At 35.6% G+C, this 16407-nt stretch overlaps 1 protein-coding gene across 1 annotated transcript in view; it reads left to right on the top strand.

Annotated features, from left to right (window-relative positions):
* Positions 1 to 5827: 5827 nt before the first annotated feature.
* Rgk3 (Rad, Gem/Kir family member 3) overlaps positions 5828 to 16407 on the top strand; it is a 401124-nt gene continuing 390544 nt past the window's right edge. Inside the window, exon 1 of the mRNA XM_069835772.1 lies at positions 5828 to 6368. Within this exon, the coding sequence (XP_069691873.1) occupies positions 5870 to 6368 (499 nt within the window). The 5' untranslated portion in view covers positions 5828 to 5869. The remainder of the gene's footprint in view (positions 6369 to 16407) is intronic.

Here is a 16407-nt window from a genome sequence, read left to right as displayed (position 1 = left end):
ACTGAATTGAGAGCAGCCTAGATTGGGCTCCTCAATGAACAAAAATAATTGTTAATAAATAATTATTTACATAGGTTGGTGTGATGATAAATTTTGATTATAATATGAGGTCCATTGGAAGTCGGCTCTTGATTCTGGTGGGAAATGTGGACTTCCTTCCGAGAGAGTAACGGATGGCGCCTGGAACATTTTCTAGGTTGTTATAGAACTTCTTAGCTTGTGAATGAATAAACTGTTTGATTGTGTCAATACCAGTTTCTCTGTGTAGTTGGCTGTTACGGACAAACCAAGGAGAATTGAGTGAAATTCGTAGGACTTTATTTTGAAATGACTGGATGAGTTTAATTTCACTTTCGAAATGCTTTGAAATCCTTGCGATTCACACCAGTTACAGTTAAATCGTGCTTGGAGATGATGGCAGTTCTTCAGTGGAAGAGAAATTATATGGCACATTATATTCATAATGAAATTGACAGTGTTGCCCACGTCCAACAACGTCGGTTAGTGTAACCACCGGTTAAAATTGCCACCTAACCCCTGGTTAGGAATTTTTACGGTGCACCGATCTCAGTTATGACATAAATAGGAGGTTAACCATTGTAATCTCTAACCGGCCATATTGGAGCGGTTAGAGAAGATAACTGTGATTAGTAGCCCAGTAAAACAAAATGGCAGCCAGATCATCAGGTGATTATTTCGAAGACGATTATTATTATATAGTACTTGAATTATTTGGATAGAGATGATGGTGAGCGTGAAGTTTCTTCAGTGGAAAAAGAGAATTCTTACGAGGAATTAGGTGACAGAAAATTTGAGGAGAGATTACGTTTATCAAAATCTACAGATGTTTCATCATGTTTGAGCCTAGTCAATATTCATAATGTATCTATTTTTAATTATAGTTCAAATTTATTATTCAAATAATAGTAGAGCATCTGTAATATGTTAAGCCATGATATCTTAATATGTAGGAGGTGAAATAATATAATTTTAGTAGGTTATTTTACGACGCTTATCAACATCTTAGCGTTGAATGAGATGAACGTGATAATGCCGTGAAATGAATCCTGGGTCCAACACTGAAAGTTACCCAGCATTTGCTCATATTGGGTTGAGGGAAAACCCCGAAGAAAACTCAACTAGTAACTTTCCCCGACCGGGAATCAAACCCGGGCCACATGATTTCGCGGCCAGACGCGCTAACCGTTACTACACAGGTGTGGACGATAAATAATACAGAGGAATGTTAAGTTGTAATAGGAAATAATGGAATGAAACTTTATGGATATAGAAACTTATCTAAATATGAAGTGGGTCGCAAAACAAAGTCGAAGATTTTGGTGGGTCCCATGTCATTAAAGTTCAGGAAACGCTGGCTTACACAATAGAGAAGAAGCGCCTATATTATTAGTACTTACTTACTTACTTACTGGCTTTTAAGGAACCCGGAGGTTCATTGCCGCCCTCACATAAGCCCGCCATTGGTCCCTTTCCTGAGTAAGATTAATCCAGTCTCTACCATCATATCCCACCTCCCTCAAATCCATTTTAATATTATCTTCCCACCTACGTCTCGGCCTCCTCAAAGGTCTTTTTCCCTCCGGCCTCCCAACTAACACTCTATATGCAGTTCTGGATTCGCCCATACGTACTACATGTCCTGCCCATCTCAAACGTCTGGATTTTATGTTCCTAATTATGTCAAGTGAAGAATACAATGCGTGCAGCTCTGCGTTTTGTAACTTTCTCCGTTCTCCTGTAACTTCATCCCTCTTAGCCCCAAATATTTTCCTAAGAACCTTATTCTCAAACACCCTTAATCTCTGTTCCTCTCTCAAAGTGAGAGTCCAAGTTTCACAACCATACAGAATAACCGGTAATATAACTGTTTTATAAATTCTAATTTTCAGATTTTTTGACAGAAGACTAGATAACAAAAGCTTCTCAACCGAATAATAACACGCATTTCCCATATTTACCTATATTATTAGTAGGGGACGAAAATCGCAATCAGATTTTACAGTTCGATTACGATTCCTAATCAATAAAAATTTTCTTTATCATCAATAAAAGTTGTCCTTCCTAGAGTGTGATGTCACAAATATATACCTACGCGAGGGGAAAACTCACACATCGTATTTGTTGGTGGCGTAGGTGTGACAACATCTGACTAGGACAGTCATTTTTATCAAACGGCGTCACGTCAGTAGGCGTTGTGACGTCATCTAGCGACTGTCCGAGTCCTAACTAGTAACGATATCTACAGCATTATAAAGTAGGCCAGGAGATAATGAGGTAGGGTAGCCAGTTCATTTCCCCCTCCATTGCATACATCGCCGATTAGCTACATATTACACTAATCAGATTTCAGATGCACACAAACAATTGTTCTTCCTCTGACACATATCGTCAAGGGAGATGTTTTTTTTTTTCATGTACTGACTGATAATAGATGTACATATCAGCCAGAACCTCAATCAGAGGTAAGTACTGTACGATTAATATTTGTGATTAAATTAAAACTGAACAGCAAACATTCTCATGGAGGCAAATGAAAAAGTTATTTTTTTTCTTCAACAATGTTAGTAATTTCGAAGCAAGTGCTTATACAAATTTTGGCCACTCGAGAGCAATTACACGACCCCTCCTGGGGTCGGGACCCACACTTTGGGAACCGCTGCTATAAAGGTTAGTAATCTCCCAGAGATACTGTACATTTGAGGTATAACAAATTGTGGCTAGCATCATTCGTTTTGAAATAAAGGAAGAAATGTGTTAGTTCTATATAAATCACTCTGTATTGTTTCACTTTGCATAACATTCGTTTTGAAATAAAGGAAGAAATGTGTTAGTTCTATATAAATCACTCTGTATTGTTTCACTTTACATGACATTCGTTTTGAAATAAAGGAAGAAATGTGTTAGTTCTATATAAATCACTCTGTATTGTTTCACTTTACATAACATTCGTTTTGAAATAAAGGAAGAAATGTGTTAGTTCTATATAAATCACTCTGTATTGTTTCACTTTACATAACATTCGTTTTGAAATAAAGAAAGAAATGTGTTAGTTCTATATAAATCACTCTGTATTGTTTCACTTTACATAACATTCGTTTTGAAAAAAAGAAAGAAATGTGTTAGTTCTATATAAATCACTCTGTATTGTTTCACTTTACATAACATTCGTTTTGAAAAAAAGAAAGAAATGTGTTAGTTCTATATAAATCACTCTGTATTGTTTCACTTTACATAGCTTTCATTTTGAAAAAAAGAAAGAAATGTGTTAGTTCTATATAAATCACTCTGTATTGTTTCACTTTACATAACATTCGTTTTGAAATAAAGGAAGAAATGTGTTAGTTCTATATAAATCACTCTGTATTGTTTCACTTTACATAGCTTTCGTTTTGAAAAAAAGAAAGAAATGTGTTAGTTCTATATAAATCACTCTGTATTGTTTTACTTTACATAACATTCGTTTTGAAAAAAAGAAAGAAATGTGTTAGTTCTATATAAATCACTCTGTATTGTTTCACTTTACATAACATTAGTTTTGAAAAAAAGAAAGAAATGTGTTAGTTCTATATAAATCACTCTGTATTGTTTCACTTTACATAGCTTTCATTTTGAAAAAAAGAAAGAAATGTGTTAGTTCTATATAAATCACTCTGTATTGTTTCACTTTACATAACATTCGTTTTGAAATAAAGAAAGAAATGCGTTAGCTCTATATAAATCACTCTGTATTGTTTCACTTTACATAACATTCGTTTTGAAATAAAGAAAGAAATGTGTTAGTTCTATATAAATCACTCTGTATTGTTTCACTTTACATAACATTCGTTTTGAAATAAAGGAAGAAATGTGTTAGTTCTATATAAATCACTCTGTATTGTTTCACTTTACATAACATTCGTTTTGAAAAAAAGAAAGAAATGTGTTAGTTCTATATAAATCACTCTGTATTGTTTCACTTTACATAGCTTTCATTTTGAAAAAAAGAAAGAAATGTGTTAGTTCTATATAAATCACTCTGTATTGTTTCACTTTACATAACATTCGTTTTGAAATAAAGAAAGAAATGTGTTAGTTCTATATAAATCACTCTGTATTGTTTCACTTTACATAACATTCGTTTTGAAATAAAGAAAGAAATGTGTTAGTTCTATATAAATCACTCTGTATTGTTTCACTTTACATAACATTCGTTTTGAAATAAAGGAAGAAATGTGTTAGTTCTATATAAATCACTCTGTATTGTTTCACTTTACATAACATTCGTTTTGAAATAAAGAAAGAAATGTGTTAGTTCTATATAAATCACTCTGTATTGTTTCACTTTACATAACATTCGTTTTGAAATAAAGGAAGAAATGTGTTAGTTCTATATAAATCACTCTGTATTGTTTCACTTTACATAACATTCGTTTTGAAATAAAGGAAGAAATGTGTTAGTTCTATATAAATCACTCTGTATTGTTTCACTTTACATAGCTTTCGTTTTGAAAAAAAGAAAGAAATGTGTTAGTTCTATATAAATCACTCTGTATTGTTTCAGTTTACATAACATTCGTTTTGAAAAAAAGAAAGAAATGTGTTAGTTCTATATAAATCACTCTGTATTGTTTCACTTTACATAACATTCGTTTTGAAATAAAGAAAGAAATGTGTTAGTTCTATATAAATCACTCTGTATTGTTTCACTTTACATAACATTCGTTTTGAAATAAAGGAAGAAATGTGTTAGTTCTATATAAATCACTCTGTATTGTTTCACTTTACATAACATTCGTTTTGAAATAAAGGAAGAAATGTGTTAGTTCTATATAAATCACTCTGTATTGTTTCACTTTACATAACATTCGTTTTGAAAAAAAGAAAGAAATGTGTTAGTTCTATATAAATCACTCTGTATTTTTTCACTTTGCATAGCATTCGTTTTGAAATAAAGAAAGAAATGTGTTAGTTCTATATAAATCACTCTGTATTTTTTCACTTTGCATAGCATTCGTTTTGAAATAAAGAAAGAAATGTGTTAGTTCTATATAAATCACTCTGTATTGTTTCACTTTACATAGCTTTCGTTTTGAAAAAAAGAAAGAAATGTGTTAGTTCTATATAAATCACTCTGTATTTTTTCACTTTGCATAGTATTCGTTTTGAAATAAAGGAAGAAATGTGTTAGTTCTATATAAATCACTCTGTATTGTTTCACTTTACATAACATTCGTTTTGAAAAAAAGAAAGAAATGTGTTAGTTCTATATAAATCACTCTGTATTTTTTCACTTTGCATAGCATTCGTTTTGAAATAAAGAAAGAAATGTGTTAGTTCTATATAAATCATCTGTATTTTTTCACTTTGCATAGCAAGAAAAACAAACGTTTTGGAGCATTTTGTTGACAAGTGTAAATAAGTTAAAACTAAGAAATATGCATATTTTTAAATATTATTGTAGGTATTCAATATTGTGACCTAAATCATGTTTGTATTATAATTAAATTGATAGTTTCATATTATAAACATAAACCATTTAATCAAATTGATCCTGATTTCATATCTCAAAAAAAAAAAAAAAAAAAAAAAAAAAATGCAGCTGCAACATTTGTCGCGCCAAAATCTTCCGTATTTTTGTGATCAAGAGTTGGGCACTGTTTCTTCAGTGTCGGGAATATTTAGAACATGCATTAGGTGAATAGAGAGATCTATTTTGCCACATCACGATGTGTGAGAAAGAGAGTACAACAAAGCACACACGAGAGGAGGAAGAGGAAGGCGGGCGGGCGGGCGGGCGACGCGGCGCTGCAGTGCCTCCCCACGTGAGCGCCTCGACGCTCGCAGCTCAGTACAGTAGCGGACTCGCGCCATGGCGGACGACGTGCTCCTGTCCGTGCACCAGAGCAAGGGGCGCTCAGCTTCCATCTGCGCCCCGGGGTTCTCCAGCATGGAGGCGATGGCCGCGGCCGCTGCCGGAACCCCGCCCGTGGCGACCGGCACCTCGACGCCGGAGGCCTCGGGCACGCCGAGCGGTCGCAGGCGGCGGCCGGCCACCCGTTCGCAGAGCGCGCGCGTGCCGGGCGGGCGGTCCGTGCGACGCCGGGCGGTGGCGGCCGCGGCCGCGGCGGAGGCGGGCGGCATGCGGTCCGGGACGAGCGAGCCGCGGCTGCACGTGGACATCCCCACGATCGCCACGCCGGACGCTAGCCCCGGGATGCGACGCAAGGGCTCCACGCGCCGCTCCGTGCACCAGTCCCAGCCCCGAAAATCCACCGCCTTCCTGGATGTGCCCGATAACGCTGGGGGCTGCCCCGAGGACGAGGACGAGGAGTCCTACAGACTGCGGTCCTTCAGTCTAACGTCCAAGGGTAAGGTCCAGCACCATGCTTATGATTTTGTGCCAAATAGCGTGATTTTTCGGTAAATTGTGTTCATGTTGGTAACAGCTAACATCGGTTGATCTTGAGCACTCACATTTTTAGTCCTGAACATCTCGTCCCTAAAGAAGTGAATGAGTATTTAGTGAGAAATCAGACAATTTAAAGATAACTGATAGATAAAAGGTAGCTGATCTTGAGCACTCACATTTTTAGTCCTAAACATCTCGTCCCTAAAGAAGTGAATGACTATTTAGTGAGAAACCAGACAATTTAAAGATGATTGGTAGATATAAAAGGTAGCTGATCTTGAGCACTCACATTTTTAGTCCTGAACATCTCGTCCCTAAAGAAGTGAATGACTATTTAGTGAGAAACCAGACAATTTAAAGATAATTGATAGATAAAAGGTAGCTCATCTTGAGCACTCACATTTTTAATCCTGAATATCTCGTCCCTAAAGAAGTGAATGACTATTTAGTGAGAGACCAGCCAATTTAAAGATAACTGATAGATAAAAGGTAGTTGATCTTGAACACTCACATTTTTATTCCTGAACATGTCATCCCTAAAGAAGTGAATGACTATTTAGTGAGAAACCAGACAATTTGAAGATAATTGATAGATAAAAGTAGTTGATCTTGAGCACTCACATTTTTAGTCCTGAACATGTCATCCCTAAAGAAGTGAATGACTATTTAGTGAGAAACAAGACAATTTAAAGATAATTGATGGATAAAAGGTAGTTGGTCTTGAGCACTCACATTTTTATTCCTGAAAATGTCATCCCTAAAGAAGTGAATGACTATTTATTGAGAAACCAGACAATTTAAAGATAATTTATGCATAAACGATAGTTGATCTTGAGCACTCATATTTTTAGTCCTGAACATCTCGTCCCTAAAGAAGTGAATGACTATATAGTGAGAAACAAGACAATTTAAAGATAACTGAATTTTCTGATTATCTTATCCATAGCTTTGTATAGATGAGTAGGCGAGACCTGGCATGTGAGCTGTGCGAGAGGGGAAAGAATGAGCTATCAGAAATAGAGTTTGTTTCATAATGGTTAATATTACAGTATACGAATCTATCGACACTGAAGTTCATCTCAGACTAAAACCTTTCTTTCTCCTCCAGTTCCATTGGTGATATAGCCACGGCACACATTAAGGTCACAAGACAGGTCTTGCCTCTTCTACTATATCAGAGTAAGCGCGTTATCCCCCTGTAATTTAGGCAGCACAATCTACAGCTACCATATAGGCCTATATAACCAATGCCTACGAATCATTTCATAGGAAGTTCTACGCCCTCTTCTCTTCTACACATTCTGACACATTAAAACTGGCCAGCGTAATAAATTCTCTCCGAAAAGAAACTTACACAAAAATCAATGGTGCATAGGACTAAGAGTCTAAGAAAAAGGGACGGCATTTGAGATAAAAAGTCTAGGTCAGACTTACCTACTTATAAAGACACATCAGTGTGTATGTGTAATAGTAACTCGCAGCGACTATATAAAAATGATTTTACATTTCTACATGCCACGGCCTGTACAGGCCAACCAAACAAAAAAGGCTAAGGGAAGAGGATAATATTTTAACAATTTCATTTAAGTGTTTCATACTAACTGGAGCACATTTTAACCACAACCTGCTAGTCCGCAAAATGAAAGAAGATCAATGTATTCAGATTTCAGTATTCAATATCATAATGTTGACGGATATACCCTGAACTGACATATGAAAATAAAATAATTGACTTCTTTCACTGGTACTTGATACTGTGCCACTTACTGTGGCGGAAAATAGGTTCCACGTTATGAACGGCGGCCAACTTTCGGGACCCACATGACGGCTTTCGGAAACTACGTACCTACTAACTGGTGACAAATGAGATCTATTTCAATCAAGAGAGACATGTCACAAGTCGCAAAGCGCACATTAAGTTTATACCTGCAAATTTTGTCCGAATTGGAAGTAACTCGGGATATTTTAAGTGAGTAACTTTACATCACTTCATTCTCAATGAGCTCTTTGATTTACTTACTTACTTACTTACAAATGGCTTTTAAGGAACCCGAAGGTTCATTGCCGCCCTCTCATAAGCCCGCCAGCGGTTCCTATCCTGTGCAAGATTAATCCAGTCTCTATCATCATACCCCACCTCCCCCAAATCCATTTTAATATTATCCTCCCATCTACATCTTGGCCTCTCTAAAGGTCTTTTTCCCTCCGGTCTCCCAACTAAAACTCTATATGCATTTCTGGATTCGCCCATACGTACTACATGCCCTGCCCATCTCAAACGTCTGGATTTTAAGTTCCTAATTATGTCAGGTGAAGAATACAATGCGTGCAGTTCTGTGTTGTGTAACTTTCTCCATTCTCCTGTAACTTCATCCCGCTTAGCCCCAAATATTTTCCTAAGCACCTTATTCTCAAAAACCCTTAACCTATGTTCCTCTCTCAAAGTGAGAGTCCAAGTTTCACAACCATACAGAACAACCGGTAATATAATTGTTTTATAAATTCTAACTTTCAGATTTTTGGACAGCAGACTGGATGATAAGAGCTTCTCAACCGAATAATAACACGCATTTCCCATATTTATTCTACGTTTAATTTCCTCCCGAGTGTCATTTATATTTGTTACTGTTGCTCCAAGATATTTGAATTTTTCCACCTCTTCGAAGGATAAATCTCCAATTTTTATATTTCCATTTCGTACAATATTCTGGTCACGAGACATAATCATATACTTTGTCTTTTCGGGATTTACTTCCAAACCGACCGCTTTACTTGCTTCAAGTAAAATTTCCGTGTTTTCCCTAATCGTTTGTGTATTTTCTCCTAACATATTCATATCATCTGCATAGACAAGAAGCTGATGTAACCCGTTCAATTCCAAACCCTGCCTGTTATCCTGAACTTTCCTAATGGCATATTCTAAAGCGAAGTAAAGGTGATAGTGCATCTCCCTGTTTTAGCCCGCAGTGAATTGGAAAAGCATCAGATAGAAACTGACCTATACGGACTCTGCTGTATGTTTCACTGAGACACATTTTAATTAATCGAACTAGTTTCTTGGGAATACCAAATTCAATAAGAATATCATATAATACTTCCCTCTTAACCGAGTCATATGCCTTTTTGAAATCTATGAATAACTGATGTACTGTACCCTTATACTCCCATTTTTTCTCCATTATCTGTCGAATACAAAAAATCTGATCAATAGTCGATCTATTACGCCGAAAACCGCACTGATGATCCCCAATAATTTCATCTACGTACGGAGTTAATCTTCTCAAGAGAATATTGATTTAGCTTTTTGAAATGTACGTACAAAATACCCCATTGTATTTAAGGTACTTAGAAGTTTATTATTCAGAACAATTTCATGAGAAAATGTATTAACTTTAATAGAGTGGACTTCAACAAAATCGTTTTGAGCACATGGTTTCAAATAGTCCACTATTCATTAATAATTATAGTGACAGGCGTTACGAGAAAGAGCGCTCGATGTGAATAGATCTCGACGAGTATGCGCCACGACCATGAACATGCGCAAAGATAGTACGCCGACAATGCTTTTTTTTAATATTGGGTACGAGAAACTATATGTGGAATTTATTTATGTAAATTTTCGAAAACACGATAGTTTACCTATTACTCGTGTATTAAAAAGGGAACAAGATAATTAATTTAGTTAATGGCAAAAAGTCATGCAGAATTTAGTTAAAATGATCGGCTCCTTAGTGAGTTAGGAATAATTGTACTGAAAACTGAATTGTCACGAGTTTTCTCTTATCTTTTTAAAATGATCCTCGACGAAAACGTTTCAATTATCTTTCTTTATATATAAACTACTGGCTTGTGCAGCAAATACTGCTGCAAACTAAGTTCGTTAGACGTTCAAATAAAAATTTTTCAGATTTATTTTCAATGAAGAATACTTGTTTTTTTGATAGTTATTTGCTTCCATAATAATGAAACATACTCCCTCTGAATGGATTTTTTTAGGCCAAATACTTTTTCTTGAACCTATCCAAATTCAGTTTTTGAGTTTCAACGCGAAAACGCAAGTATCAATGTCAGGACGATAGCAGTAGCTATTTCAGGTCATTGTAGATTGTAGGCAAAAGTTAAAAAAAAAAATGTCAGGTTTGCTAAGCTTTCGAACAACAGCATTTTCGTATAGCTGCTGCATGTAGAACTTGAAATGTAGAGCGTAAAATCATTTTATCCTACTAAGAGATCTTGCTGAAATGATCTGGAGACTACAAAATTTTCTAGGCCTCTTATTTTATCAGTAAGTAATACCTTTTGATCTTTCCTTAGGAACTGTAATTTTTGCGCTCTCTCGAGCCAATACTGAAGACAATGACACATATCAATATCTACACTACACCGCCATTAAGTATATGAAAAACACCCAACCCCACTGGGTTAATAAGTAAAAAATATTTGATTTTTAATAACAATATTATTATCTTACTTAAGTTTTGTAGTTATATATAGCAGCCACTCAGTAAATTATAGAAATGAAGATCTAAATTAAGATATTCTCTACATTTACTTACATAACCACAAAACGTTTCACTTTCATGTCATCAATATAGCATCAATATTATGTACAATTAATGAAAATTGACGCATCATGATATTAACTATAATAATATTTAATTTCTAATGGTAATAATGTCATCAAACCACCTCAAGTTTCGTAGATTTGAATATCCAATTCACAGCTGTACTCAGAAAATTATACACTGCAGAATTAGTTTTTAATAACAAATTGAATTGAGCTCTAAATATGTCGGCAATCCTTCGTGTAATAGCCTATTGTTTATTGTAGTGTGTGTTTTGTTCTGAAATGCAATCAAGTCGGCTGTGATTCAATAAAATTAGTTCTCAAAACTGACAACAGACGGATTTTGAAAAATAGGAAAATTATGTAGGAAAATTGACATTTCACTGAAAACTACTATTTTTCCGAAAAACTTTGGATGCCAGGCATGAAAATGAGGGGTTACTCATTAAAATCCTTTCAGCCGTTTTCCCGCAATTTCCATTACCAGTTCAAATTATATATATATATATATATATATATATATATATATATATATATATATATATATATATATATATAGATTTGTTTTACTATTAGCTCCAACTTTTTTTCTAATATTTTAAGTATAGATTTCAAAATCAATTTGGCTTCTTCAAGACCTTTCATTGCCAATGCAATTAAATTTATCACGGTTGGAAAGTATTTACAACTATCTTTTTAATTTACACAGGATAGGTACAATGATTAGAAGATGATTTTACACATCATACCTTCTTAACGCGACATGTTCAATGGATCAGATTTCGATCTCTGGCCAGAAGAGAAGTCACTTAACTTCTGGAAGGACTGGTATGTGTGCATTGTTGTCGTACGCTTTTCTGTGTTTTCTGAGGTGATGACATTGTTCCATGTTAATCAGATTATTATGGACTTTCTACATTCCTATATCTATTAGGACGGTACGGAAAAAAATGAACACAATCCTTTAAGGTTGACAATTATGGTTATCATTATTATATTATCTAAGGTGCTTAGGAAAATATTTGGGGCCAAGAGGGATGAAGTTACAGGAGAATGCAGAAAGTTACACAACACAGAACTGCACGCATTGTATTCTTCACCTCACATAATTAGGAACATTAAATCCAGACGTTCGAGATGGGCAGGGCATGTAGCACGTATGGGCGAATACAGAAATGCATATAGAATGTTAGTTGGGAGGCCGGAGGGAAAAAGACCTTTAGGGAGGCCGAGACGTAGATGGGAAGATAATATTAAAATGGATTTGAGGGAGGTGGGATATGATGATAGAGAATGGATTAATCTTGCTCAGGATAGGGACCAATGGCGGGCTTATGTGAGGGCGGCAATGAACCTCCGGGTTCCTTAAAAGCCGGTAAGTAAGTAAGACTACAATATACCCTCATAATTACTTAATATATTGTTTCGGAAGGTGTAAATCCACTGAAGAACGCAATCAAAGAAGATTATGTCTACACATGCAAATACAAGTCATATACTGTAGTACTTTTCATGTGGGATTTGACTTAACCCTTAATCAGAAACATTTACTTTTTGTTTTTAATTAGAAACATCTGGTCTCTCAGACCAAGTTGCAAAAAAATAAGTACACTTTCAGAAAATTATAACAATGTATGAATGAAATTCGATCTTAAAGTCAAAGTTGTAAAAACTGAAATTGCATATGGCATATAATGAACATACCTACCTGTAAACTAGCGAGGACAAATTAGTGTAGCAGACTATTACACATGAAAATTACTCTTAGAGTTTTCTCGAAATTGTAGTATGCACAATTTACATTCTGAACACACAATTCTACAAAAACATGAAAGATTCAAAAGTATATAACTTACTCAGAATGGAACTAACATAAATTCTTCCAAAACATTCACACACAGAAACATACATAATTAGAAACACAAGGTCTCCCAGACCAGTAAACTTCCAAGACTCCCAAGAAATTGTTAATATACCATCTGTGTTCATAACAAATACCTTACTATAATAATACCGGACAGCTAGCAATTTTACGTGCGAAAGACGCTGGTGCTGCTACCTAGGCGACTGGTGTGGTGATACTCGTGAAACAAGCTGTAATCAACTGCAATGCATATTGTTGCTGGGTGGTTAATAGTTTTATTAATTAGTGCTGTGTTAAAATGTCAGGGTGTATATGTGCTGTTTATAATTGCTACAAAATTACAGCATTACAAATTGCTCCAAATTGCATTTTCGATTTCCGAGGGATCATAAAACGTGAGTCAACAACATTCTTTAGTAGGCCTAATTCCTTCGTCTTTGTGTTGATAGAAAAGTACAAAGTGGCTTTTTTATCTATACCTAATAAATGAATAGAAGTTAAAATGTATCGGAAAGTTTAAGGTTTTATCAAATTAAGTTTTATTGTTGTCTACATGCCTTTACTAATTATTACAAGCATCAGATTGCTATCAATTTTATGTTTGCAGTTGTCAGCAATGCGTATATAAAGCATTATTGTAAGTTCATTCCTAATATCAGAATTGATTTTGTCTCACTAAATCAAGGAAAAAATATGTAACAATTAATTACGGAAAGTAATATGAAGTATGCAATATTTCTCATAATATGCAGCTTTGATATAAGATAATAATTTTACATTAAATATTTATTCAACATTTGTGAAGTGTTTCATAACATATAATTCCACATTAGTAACCCACGTTTTAAACAATAGTCCGAATCTCGCTATGTTAATATTTGTATGTGTGGACGTAATTCCATCCCTCTCCGCTAGATATCAGGTCCGCGATATTTCGCACTCATGCCAATGCTGCTAGTGTACAGCTGTCCGGTATTATTATAGTAAGGTAAATTTGTTCATAATTATTATAACAACAATGGTGACATCAAACAAATAACATCTTGATAAAAAAAAGTACTGTAAACAAAAAATATCATGCTTAAGCAGTATTACCAACACAAAAGATTTTAATTCCACTAAGGTCTCACAGACCTATGTTTCTAGTTAAGGGTGTGCAATACTTAGAACGTCTGTAATGGTATCTGTTCAACCAAAGCGGAATGTAATATTTGACCTCAAAGTAAAGAACAGTGAATAAAAATAAACTTTAGCTAAAAAGGTAGAAAGGAGGCAAAGGGCAGAGAAATAAATTGATTTTGCTGTTCATCTAAAAATATAATATAGTCAGGAATCTGAAAACGCGTGGTTCTGCACTGCGAGGAAATGCGTAGCGTATAATTAGAATACAATGGCTTCTACGCGTGATGCAAGCTCTCGGACAGTGAAGCTACGCCTGTATAGGAATCTATTGTGTACGGAATCAGAAACTCCGTAGAGTCATCCGAGGGTTATTATTATTATTATTATTATTATTATTATTATTATTATTATTATTATTATTATTATTATTATTAGTGTTTTACAGCCATCATAGCAACAATTTATATAACTAATACACCTTTAATTTATATAACTAATTATTACAATTTACTAAAGAAGTCTACATTGATTTATTGTTTTCTATCTGCTCTTCACATTCCATTTCATGACTTGATGAAGTTGAGGCAGATGGAACACATTACAGTTGACCTTTTCTCTTGAAGAGCTTGTTCAGCAATTTTAGTTTTGTTTTCTACTGAATTTTCAACGTACTCTTCTGCTACTGAATTCGATTTCCAGCTTCTATAACGTATTATATCCACAATTTCCGTTCCTGCGTCTGCCAACAATGTGGCAGATGAATGCGGAAAGAAATGTCCGATATTCAGGATTACCTAACTTCAAATAATTAGCAATTTTGAACAATAACTTTCCAAATGTGTTTTTACCAACGGATTGCCTTGAACATTTTATATTTTTGTAATTGAAGAAGACGACGTAGTCCTGTTCGCAAAAACACCAGAAGAACTACAGTCAATGCTCCAACAACTCTGTACACAAAGCAAAACCGCAGGTCTATCAATGAACATGACAAAAACACAGCTGATGACAAACAGACAAGAAATCCCCATCTCAATTGACGGAACAACGCTACCATATGCAACGGAATACACATACCTAGGCCAACTAATTTCCTTTAAAGACAAGACTGGAAAAGAAATAAGAAGAAGAATATCCTTAGCTTGGAAATCCTTCTGGTCCCGCCAGTTCATACTTCTGGATAAGACAATCAGCAGAAGACTCAAATTCGAAGTACTACAAACCTGCGTCTACCCAACACTACTTTATGGATGCCAAACATGGTCGACAACAAACAGACAGATGAATGCGCTAGAAATATACCAAAGGAAAATGGAACGAAAGATATTGGGAATAACTATGAGAGACAGAATTTCCAATGATTCGCTGTCCCAAATGGCATCAACAACAAACGTCACACAAAGAGCAAACAAATTGAAGTGGAAGTGGGGAGGCCACATCGCGCGGATGAAAGACGAAAGATGGACATACAGAGCCACCATGTGGGACCCGCGCACAGGAGACCGGCACAGAGGCAGACCAAGGAAGAGGTGGGCAGACTTCTACACAACACAAGCAGGCCAGCAATGGTCCAGAATAGCAAGAAGCAGGGGAACATGGAGAACAATTGGAAGTCGACTACAAACGAAGACAGTGCCAGCCACAAACAACATCCCAAGTTGACTCAGTGAAAGTGCATTCAATATAATAAAAGTGTTAGTGAAATCAAATTAATCAAAGTGACAGCGAAATCAACTCCAACCAGACAAAGAAACACTAGACACAACCTAACGCGGAGTAGCTCACCGCGTTAGTGAAACAGAGCTACCCTCTAGCAGGAGGCCTTTGCCCTTCAAGGGACACATTAGGCTATTATTATTATTAATTGAAGAAGAACGCTATTGATCTATTTACTTTCTTAACGAAATGCGGTATATCTTCTATACAGGGCTCCTACAAAAGATCTCTCCGGTTTCGAACACATATAATTTACGTTCTATGAATCTGAGATGCACAAAAATAGCACCAATGGAAAGAGAAACTCAAAAAGTTTAGTTGCGGCAACAGTTTTCCTAGTTGGTAACACTGCCTCATAATAGCGCATAAAATATAAATAAATTTGTTCATTGATGAGGCGAAATGGCTGCTAAAGAGGACAGAATAGCTTGATTTTCATGTGAACCAGTCGGTTATTAATGTGCAACGGCATTCCCGAACAAAGTTTGGTGCAGATCCACCCAGTGGGCTATAATCCGTAAGTGGTACACTGATTTTAAGGCAAGATTCTTCGCAAGCCGTTGCGATTTCATCCGTACCGATTACAGTTGCTGCAAGCTCTAAAATCAGAGGACAAAGTGCTACGAAGAAATTTCTGCTTAAGCATGCAGACTTTAATTGAAAACAATTTTGAATTTATTCGTTCAGTGATGTTTTCAGACGAAGCCACTTTTTATCATTCTGGTAAGC

This window comes from Periplaneta americana, chromosome 1, assembly GCF_040183065.1.
Source record: "Periplaneta americana isolate PAMFEO1 chromosome 1, P.americana_PAMFEO1_priV1, whole genome shotgun sequence".
NCBI lineage: Eukaryota > Metazoa > Arthropoda > Insecta > Blattodea > Blattidae > Periplaneta > Periplaneta americana.
Note: the sequence above shows the minus strand (reverse complement) of the source record. Positions and strands in the feature narration are given on the sequence as shown.